The 10,359-nt window shown below is 40.4% G+C and overlaps 1 protein-coding gene across 1 annotated transcript; it reads right to left on the bottom strand.

The window, feature by feature from the left end:
* Positions 1-211: 211 nt before the first annotated feature.
* On the bottom strand, positions 212-9,034 carry LOC117777177 (CTP synthase 1-like). The gene is made up of 18 exons (XM_034611776.1): positions 8,850-9,034; positions 7,883-8,063; positions 7,003-7,173; positions 6,697-6,797; positions 5,925-6,041; positions 5,605-5,688; positions 5,336-5,416; positions 4,981-5,135; positions 4,524-4,656; positions 4,239-4,327; positions 3,181-3,275; positions 2,030-2,092; positions 1,855-1,898; positions 1,664-1,760; positions 1,518-1,573; positions 1,225-1,321; positions 912-1,056; positions 212-658 (listed from the first exon to the last, which is right to left on the bottom strand). Exons 2-18 carry the CDS (start codon positions 8,046-8,048, stop codon positions 583-585), a joined length of 1,770 nt encoding a protein of 589 aa, XP_034467667.1. The 5' UTR covers positions 8,049-8,063; positions 8,850-9,034; the 3' UTR covers positions 212-582.
* Positions 9,035-10,359: the final 1,325 nt, after the last annotated feature.

The following is a 10,359-nucleotide window of genomic DNA, read 5'->3' as shown; positions in this document are numbered from 1 at the left end:
AATTGTGAGAGAGAAAAACAAACATTTCTGAGAGGAAAACAGATCAGTACCTCCACTTGTCAGAAAACACAAACGAAATATCTCCTATGAATTTCACATAAAACCGCGTTAAGTCGGTTTCGTTTCAGTTTTTCATTTATAGGACGAACACTCCAACAAAAAACAGATTGCAGAGCCCCTGACTCCAACCATAGCCATAGTCACTGTTGCTAGGTCTTCTCTATCTAACCGGAAAATACATTGTCCATTTCCTTATGTGTTTGAACAAACATACTGATAAAACTGATATAATTCATTATTTCATTATTTATACCATTTCCCCATTTTCTTTATAGTTTCTCTACAAAGTCCACATTTGGTTTTACTATAATCCCTGTCAGCATTTCATTTCAGTTTTTTGCTTATCGCAGCCACTCTGAAGCACAAACAGAGATACCAGCAAAACAACCCTTCAACTGCACACCAGCGCTGATTTAGCGCTAAAACTATGAAAGCCAAACACATATTTTGGTTCATAACGTTGTTTAGGGGCAGACCAGCTTCGTATTGATTTTCTTCAATGACAGAAACACAACTCTACCACTACAAAGAGGGGAACCTCAGCTCTGACATCTCCACTTCAGGAGAGCTGCTGCCGCTGCGGTCGCTGTAGGTGTCCCTGAAATGAAAGACACAATGAGTGTTACAGCAGTAACACATGACAGGGACGACTTTGATGTGGTTGTTGGTGCAATGGTGATGTTACAGTGTCATGAAAAACACTGATATAACTTGCATGCTTGCAGTCGTGGGAAAAACAGAATAGAAGTGTATCTGTGAGAACTAAGAGCTAAGGACTGATGGAGACTGACGATACACAAGATTTCATTTGAATCTTTGGGGCGATAGCACTGTGCCGTGTGGGAGCTCACCGTGGAGAAAGGCGACAGCCCTTGGCCATGTAGCCCTGGAGTTTTCCTGCAGCAGCCAGCAGGAGACCAAAGTATGGAGGAGAGGGTTTGATGGGTCTGGAGGTGAACTCTGGATGATACTGCACTCCAACGAAGTAACAGTGTCCTGAAACAAAACCCACACGAGGATCAATACATGTTTTGATCTCCACTTTAGTCCTCATGCGCCACAGTCAGTGTGTGACTAAACAGAAGAAATAATTGTATATCAACACCAAAGCGAGTTTAAACAGATAACATCAACAGCATGCGGAGGCTTGTTTTTCTCACTCACCTTCCAATTCAATGACCTCCATTCTCTCTCCTTCCACATCCTGACCAACAAAAATAAAACCCTTTTTCTCAAAATGCTGCTTCAGCTCAGGATTCACCTAAAATGAGAAGAGATGATTCAGGATAGGTTTTAAGACTAATAAAGAGATTTTATAATACAAAACATAAAGTTTAAAAGGGAGCCTCAACTCCCTGAAATATGCATTAGCTGAATAACAGTTGTAGAATATACATTTGTTTTCCTTTAAAAATAAAATTGAGAAAAAAGATTTAAAGTCTTATTTTCATCTCTACCTCAAATCTGTGTCTGTGCCGCTCCTCAACATAATCGAAACCTCCGTACAGTTTTTCTGCAAAAATGAATTAAAAGAGTCATTAGAAACACAATCGTTGGAAATCAACAGTCAACAGTCTACCACTAATTTAATGTAGACACATACTCAGTACACTGGTGTTGGACTTGAAAATCGTCCGCCTCTTCCCCAACCTCATAGTCCCACCCATCTGCCCTGGGTTGTGCTCCGGCATGTCAATCACCTGCCCAGATCAAACATTAAACGGATATTAAAACCGTTCTGTTGAAAGACTGAAAATGAAATGATGAGAGGACAGCACCAGAAATACAACCTACCACAGGGTATTTGGAGTCAGGGTTGAATTCGGTGGAGTTTGCATCTGAAAAAGAAACTCGTCTCAGCTCAGTTGAACTTGTGATCAGGTCTAAAGCTCTTTAATCACTAAATTAGAAACCATAGGAACTAAATGTTCCTTGAATGTTTGTCCAGCTGAACTGTGCAATCACTCACCTTCCCATCCAAGAACGTTGCGGGCAAACTCGCACACAGCCAGCTGCATGCCCAAGCATACTCCTGCACAAAACAAGACCAGCAGGATTCTTGCATAATGAGAGGTAATGTAAGGACTCATAAATAAAAGAAAGACTCTAACAAGATCCCTACTGTGCAAACCGCTTGCATGGCTAATGTTACTGTCTTTGCATATTATTATACTGCGCCTATTATACTGCATTAAAAGTAGTCCTCTGCGACCTTTATGGCCCTGTGATGACCCGGCATTAAAATCTGTCTCAGGTGATCGGATCACAAGTAAAAGTGTGAACTCAAGACACCTTGAGGACGCATTTAAGATCCAGTCACTCAGGCCACATTTGAAGGGTTCACATTCTTTTTGCAGTGTGAATACAAATGTGTCCTGGGCCACATTGAGGGATCACCTGCTCAGCTGACGTCCTCATCTGTTCACAATAAACCAAATATTTTTTAACTTAAGTATTTCATATACATTGATTTATCCGTGGCCAGTGCCACATTTTCAACATTGACCGCCACATATTGATTTTGGCTGCTCACAGTTCACTGATTCGATCACTTTTCATTATTTGTAGCTTTGGCAAGTCACAGTTCTCTGGCAGACTGAAGCAGAGTTTTCTTAAAGATTTCTCTTAATTTTGCTGAAGTCATTTTACCCTTCATAAAGCCTCCAGGGGCTTGTTCAGTAAAATATCCCTACAGCATCTTGCAGCCATGCAGGTGACAGGCATTGAATTTATTATGCAACTATTAAATCCTCTGGGCCACACCAGTGATGGATGTGTGACAAAGTGGTTCATTGGTTATATAATCAAAAATATTTTATTTTATCTTGAACTACACTTAATATTAATCAAGGAGGCTTGTTGTGACTTTTCTGCCAAAAACTGAACAACATCGACTCTGATTCCGCCAAGTTAAACAATAAAACATGACAGTCCAAAGCAGAAGATACTTTACGTTGGTTGTTTAATTCACAAACATTGACACTGCAATGAAAATATGAAGCAGAATCTTAAACAGGCCAAAGTTTGATTTATGTCTAGTCTGCATTTGGTTTATTTAAAAGCCTGCATTATGAAATAATGCAGTATTTATAAGACAAAGTAGTTCTGAGTTTCTCTTACCCAGGAACGGCTTATTCTGCTTCCTCGCCCAGCTAATAGCCAGCATCTTTCCTTCTGTCCCTCTCACACCGAAACCTCCTGGTACCAACACACCACTGTGGGAGGAAGAAAGTATTGACAGCTTGAGTTTATCCTCTAAAGAAATTCAAGGTTATTTTTTTGAGGAAACAGTAAACAACACAGTCTCTCAGAATTGTAATAGAACATAGATACACACAGGTGAGAAGCTTGAGTTCATGTCCAAATCAATAATAAGAATGGGGGGGAAATCTGATCTCAGTGACTTTGACTGTGGCTTGATTGTTGGTGCCAGATGAGCTGGTTTTGAGTATTTTTTTAACTGCTCCTCTCCTTGGGTTTTACAGTGAAAATCCCAGGAGACAGTGATGTGAAAAACAAACAAACAAAAAAAAAAGACATCCTGAGAGTGGCAGCTCTTGTTGATGAGGTCAGAGACTCTGGTTGGAGCTGAAAGTAAAGCTCCTATAACTCATATTTACAATGTGTTCAGAGGAAAAGCATCTCACAATGCACAACATGTGAAATCGTCAGATAGGCTACAACAGAATACCACATATGGTCCCACTCCTGTGAAGCCAAGAATGGAAATCAAAGTGGACACAGAATCAATAAAACCACAGCAGAAGTGGTCTAATGAAACTGGATTTCTGCTGAGGCGCACAGGCGGTATGGTCAGAATTCTGTGTCAACATCTTGAATTCATGGACCCAACATGACTGGTGTCAACAGTAGAGACACTTTTTGAGATGTTGTGGGTCAGAAATTAATTCTGAATATCTAATCATAGTAGGACACACTGGTTATCACAGCATACTTCTGTTGTCTTGCCAACAAACAGCCTTATATAACACGATTAAGCACAGAGGACCTCAGAAACCATTTCACTGAGGCGTGAAAGCACTGGGCATGACAGCGCTCGACTGTCATTTAGCATGAGTAACACTGCATCACCAGTAAAGCTTCATATCAATAGCTGTAAAATGTTCATATCCTCCGAGCTGATTGGCAGCCGTGCTCTCCCCGGTGAGTCTACTCACTCAGAGCTGCAGAGTTTTTGCCAGGCCTCGTGATATTTCACTGGTTCGTCTTGCAGAGTCGTAGTCTCCAGGTCTGCAGAGTCTATGTACTATAATAACAACAAACAGAACATTTGGAGGGAGATCAGTCAGCATCACAGCCAGCAGACAAAAAGACAACACAAATACAGTCACATGTGAGGCACTATTCCAGTTCTCTAACAACAGAGAACCCCAACTACAAAGCAGTGATACCGAATCCAGAAATCCATGTACAAAACATAAAAGCGTGAAATGTTTTCCTACCTTGACCTCCAGCTTGTGATTTATTGCCAGGGCCGAGTGCTCAAGGGCCTTAATAACTGAAGTGTAGGAGTCCGATAACTTTGTGTACTTGCCCACAAGGGCGATGGAGACATGCTCCAGGAGACGGTCCGATCTAAGATAAAAAGGAAGATGATTCACGGCACTGACCTGGTGCGTTATTTGATCATTACCTCACAGCTACTTCATGAACAATTTAATGTTCATTAGATTTTACCTCCACTTCCTCTGTGCTGTAGTGACTGAGGAACACTTGTCTGTCAGAGCTCAACTTTTCTTTGAATTCTAACTAAATTCCTGGAGGTAACAAATTGTCTCTTTGGTTAAACAGACTGTTCCGTAAGTAAAAAACTGAATATATTTGAGTCAATATTCTCACTTTCTTTGAGCTAGACACAAACTTAGAAAAAAGCTACGTGCCGAAGACAAACTTCCTCACCTGTCGGCCATCTCCTTCCACTTTGTGAGCATCTTTCTGGGCCTCATTATCTCCACAGGCAGGTTCAGCCGCTGACAGAAGTAGCTGACGACGCCCTGTTCCTCCAGCAGCAGAGGCACTCTGTAGACCGAGGACACATCCTGGACACAGACCACCTGGAAACAGGGATCCAACTTGTATCTTGATTTTGAATTGAGATTACGGCTGATAAACAAATACACAAAAGAATTGACTTCGGACAATTGCCAACATGTTTCAGGCAAGCAACCTTCATTTCATGTTCTTATTCATAACAGATGTTGACATGTTACTCTACACACATCTCAAATGAGGTTGTGGGTTATTATCACAGTACCTGTGTGGGCTCTACATGACAGAACATGGAGATCTTCTCCTTCACGGCATTTTGTAGGGGTGATGTACAGCGGCACATGATCTGTCAAAAATGAGGGCTCATTTCTTAAACATATTTCACAGCAGGACCAAGGTACAGGCTCAAAGATTTATATCCAAACACTTTGCTTGTCAACACAATGACATGAAAATAAATGACTGATTCCTCTGCACATTAAAAGGGAAATATGGATGGACCAACTTTAAGAACAAATTGGAAATCAAACTCACCAAGTCTGGAGACAGGCCGAGCCCTCTGAGCTCTCGGACACTGTTCTGGGTTGGTTTGGATTTCTGTTCTCCTGTGGTGCTGGGCTATGGAAACAAATGTAAACAAGCAAACCATATTACCACACATCAAATCAGTATTACTTTAATTAAATTAGAAACTAAGTAAATGGGTGGTGCTGGTTTTACTGTTACTTATATACTTCAATTCAAAACAGGAACAAAAATATAAAAATACATAAATCTGACAAGGTCATTCTGTAAATATCCTGCTGTCTGTGTTATTTGGGGATTAATACATAATGTGCGTCTGTGTGCCGTACCTGTGGTACCAAGCTGACGTGGATGTTGCAGAAGTTTTCCCTCTTCACCTTGAACTGGAACTGTCTGAAGGCCTCGATGAAGGGCATGCTCTCGATGTCCCCCACTGTGCCTCCCAGCTGTTGACACACAAACACAAGCTTAGAACACAGAACTGCATGCATGGATACACCGTTTGGTTCTCAGCACACTCAGAGACTTGGCAGGTACAGACGGCCATCAGCTGCACTGAGCCCATAATACTGTCGGAGCTGCTTTTGATGCATGCCGTATAAAAGAGAACTGCTGGAGGCAGTGTAATAATTTAACTTGGTTTATGAGGATTTGACTGGTAAAATACCAGATGAAATGCCACAGCAGCACGTATTGTCAAACAAACACTTGATTTAAACCACTACCGAGATTGGTTTTAGCTTTTTGACAGAATAAAAACACCCTGTGGATTTTCTTTCTTATAGAATTGAAACAGAGCGAGGTTTGCACAAGTGGGTAATTTCAGACTCCTCTCCTCAACAAAAGCCTTTTTAAATTCCTAAATTTTTGAAAATGTTCGCTTCACTGACGCGTCCCCATTTGCCAAATGGTGCCAGTAATTGTATTGCCTGATGCATCACACTTGATTTCATTTCTGATTGAAAACCTTCTCAGTTCCTTGTTAATGTACAAGAACAAAATGCGCTGGTCCCAAATGAGCTCAGATTGGCCCATGAGGGCCTGCTCACAAACACGGTGTTTTCTCACCCAATACAAAATTCATCTTGACCACAAACTTACTTCTATGACACAAACTTGTGGCTCCACACCGTCCTCATCTACTGAGATCCTGGCCTGCTTCATTACCCACTCCTGGATGGCATCTGTGATGTGGGGTACCACTAAGAAAATAGATAAATCAAATTAAAAATGCACTGTAGACACTTTTTGTCCAAAATATACATATAAAAACACAAATGTTGTGTTGTATGTGCTGATACATTACCAATATAAATAACAATTAATTTAGTTGGCCATGCACTTGCATTTTAAATCTCTTTTCACCATTAAACAGTAACCAGCCAGGTAAACACAGTCGTCTCTAACCTTGTACAGTCTTGCCGAGGTAGTCTCCCCTCCTCTCCTTGTTGATCACCGACTGGTAGATCTTTCCGGTGGTGAGGTTGTTGTCTCTGGTGAGACGAATGTCCAGGAAACGCTCATAATTCCCCAAGTCCAGATCCACCTCCCCGCCATCGTCAAGAACAAATACTTCACCTGCACGACACAGGAAATATAGAAATATATCATAGAGTTAGTGAAACTGAAAACCACACGACAATCACTACTGTGCAGACTTGGGCTCCGGATGATGTCAGTATCCAGGACATTTTTGTATAACAGGAGAAAGTGGATACATGTCGTCCATCTTTATATATAGTCTAAGGACATAACGTATATACATTGTATGGAAACAGCTTTCCTGATACCTCTCAACGGAGAGTGGTCCGTCTCCCCACTGGAACACCATGCTCCCTTTCAGCATCAAATATTAAGTGCAAGACTCAAGCACATATTACAAATTCAAATTTCTAAGCTTTATGCAATTCATTTCTTTCTAATTCATTATCTTGGGAAATCTTTTCTTCCATCACAGAATTCTTTACAATCTCTGGGTGAGCGCCAGCGCGTCCAAGGAAAGGACTGATAAAGACGACCTGAAGTTCTCGCCATCACCAGAACATTGTTTTCGTACTCAAAGTACAGACAGTAGAGACACGCACTGTCAATGTGGGACCCCACTAACGGCTATAAATCATTGATGTTCCTTCTTCAAATTTTCTCATTATCTCATGTGTGGGATGTGTTGTGAGGCGTCAAATTAAATCTCTGAAAGACTTGAACTTTATTCAACAGAAATTGCCAGCACCCACAGGATTTAAAAAAAAAACAGCAACTAAAACAAAAACAACCTTGTTAAACCCACCGTGTTCATATGGTGAAAAGGTGCCAGCATCGATGTTGATGTAGGGGTCGATTTTGATGGCGGTCACGTGGAGGCCGCAGGACTTGAGGATTGTTCCCACGCTGCTGGCGATGATGCCCTTCCCGATACCCGATATGACGCCTCCCGTCACGAGGATGTACTTCATGGTGGTTTGTGACGACTAAACACAGACACAAATATTTTAAAGAAAAATGCACTGCTCCTTTATGTGTCCAACACAACCTGCACAACCACATGTGAGAGGCCGAGCTGATGCAATACAGATAATGAGCAGTGTGCTGTATTACTATTACTTCTACTACTATAACATGTATGCAGAGGTATTTCTCACTTGATTACTATCGTATAGAGTTTTTAAATGTATAACTGAGTCAACTTAACAGAAGTAAACAAGTTAAATTCGTGCCCTTAAAAAAAACTGGCAGGTGGGCGCCATGTTTGTTGACATGTGGGTCTACTCATGCAACACGATGACAGTGAAGTAAATCTGATCAAATCGAAAGTAAACTGAGAGTGGAGGGGTGAAGCGTGGTTTTGATTTCATATTACACACGTCACGAGACCAAACGGCGGGAAAGAGCGAGGACGTAAAAACAAAAACAGGAAGAGGCTCGTGTCAGCCTCCTGAGTTATTATTACACAGCGACATTTTACATTTCTGACCCCAGTGTTTGTTGACTTGATCTAAACATTGAATACACACGTTTAAAAAAGCTGCCACACTGGAGAGTTTAGCCTCGCGTTGTTTAGCTTATATAACTCCTCAAATCATCTGTTTCTCTAAACTGAGCGTTGGCATCGCGTTGTCTAGTCGAGACTTATATTGTAGCTTGTGCTGAGCTAGCCGTCATGGCCCAGTCCACTGACTCTGCAGCATCTCCAGCTGTAAACACAGTCGTCGCAGCACGAAACGTGGACGGATCCAACACCCAGAACACGAACTCACCACACGGCTGCAGAGAAGCTGGAGTCAAACTGCGAAGCCACCGGCTGGTGTTTGTATTAATAACTTCAACGAGTTCTTCCTCTTCTTCTTATTTACGAAGCATCAGACACGTGTGGGACACAGACTCCTCGTGTGCTCCTGCTCAAAACACCTTGTTTCCTTCCGTTCCACCCGGGGGAGGAAATGTTCCCTCTCCTTTACCTGTCAGGCAGCCAACAGTCCCCCGTCCCTATCGGTTCAACAAATCAGGTAGATGGAATCAGTGTTGCGTTGCCTGGCAGTTTGCCTGTCAAACCAAACGCAGGGGGAATAAATCCCGGTCAGAGCTATGTGGTCGCCGTATGACGTCACACACACAGGAGTGAATCATGTGTTTCAAGGTCAGTGAATGTTTGTTTGAAAAATAATACAAAATACAAAGTCAAGAATAAAATAAACAATGTTCATACTTATTGAAACACAATCATTTGTTCATGTTATTAGGTTCATGCACAACAAATGTCTCTGCCCTGACTTTTATCAGGTATATAATCAATATCATCACATCGGCTCATCACTCATATGATTTATAAAGTAACAATAACAGAATTGCAGAATTAGATGTAAGAATATCAAGATTATGTAGTAAAATTAAATGTTTGTATTATCTATAAAGTAACAGATAAGACACACATTTTATTTTACTACATAACTAAAAATATTTTTGATATTTTTGCATCTAATTCTGCAACCTGCTTTTCTTCTTCCCTTGATTAATAAAAACAAAAAAATTATAAAAAAACAATACAAATATTACATTATATAATATAGTATAGTATAATATCATATCATATCATATCATATCATATCATATCATATAATAAAATAATAATATTAATAATAATAATAATAATAATACAATAAAATAAAAAAATTATAATAATATAAGATTATTCTTTAGTCCCACTGTAAAATTTGCAATACTACAGCAGCAAGGGCAGTCAACAATTATCAGTAAAGTAGGAAGTAACATGCAATACTTATAGAAACTAATATATACAGTGTAAACATATTATGTACAGTGTGAGCATACGTCAGGTTCAATTAATTGCACATGAACCAACATAAACATGAATATTGCACAGTTCAGAGAGTTAGACCTAATTTAATGTGCATAATTATAATAATCATCATCATATGAATAATAATCATAATGTTATAGTTTCACGGTACTCAGACTTAATTTGAAAGACTAAAGATAAAAACATACAAATGTAACATCATTGAACATCTGACGCATGATCTCAGCACCAGGTGGCGTATGTGTTCCATGAAGCCTTATTCACTGTAAATCTAGGCTAAATTGAGCATTGACATGCAAAGGATTATTCACAAATAATGAACTCAGTGAATTTACGGCACCAGGCTTCAGATATAACAACATGGAGATTAATAGCACACAGGCACCCTCGTATTTCTGGGTCTAGTCGGGTGAGGTACAATAAAATAGAGCAGCGGTTGCCTGAAAACT

This window comes from Hippoglossus hippoglossus, chromosome 16 (genome assembly GCF_009819705.1).
Source record: "Hippoglossus hippoglossus isolate fHipHip1 chromosome 16, fHipHip1.pri, whole genome shotgun sequence".
NCBI lineage: Eukaryota > Metazoa > Chordata > Actinopteri > Pleuronectiformes > Pleuronectidae > Hippoglossus > Hippoglossus hippoglossus.
Note: the sequence above shows the minus strand (reverse complement) of the source record. Positions and strands in the feature narration are given on the sequence as shown.

Bases quoted from the DNA above. Each gene is read 5' to 3' on its own strand.
- LOC117777177 (XM_034611776.1), bottom strand. From the start codon at position 8,048: ATGAAGTACATCCTCGTGACGGGAGGCGTCATATCGGGTATCGGGAAG. The intron at 2,093-3,180 runs GTAAGAGAAACT...TGTTTTGTGCAG, and splicing joins GCAGAATAAGCCGTTCCTGG to GAGTATGCTTGGGCATGCAG. The intron at 659-911 runs GTGAGCTCCCAC...CTTTCATTTCAG, and splicing joins GGCTGTCGCCTTTCTCCACG to GGACACCTACAGCGACCGCA.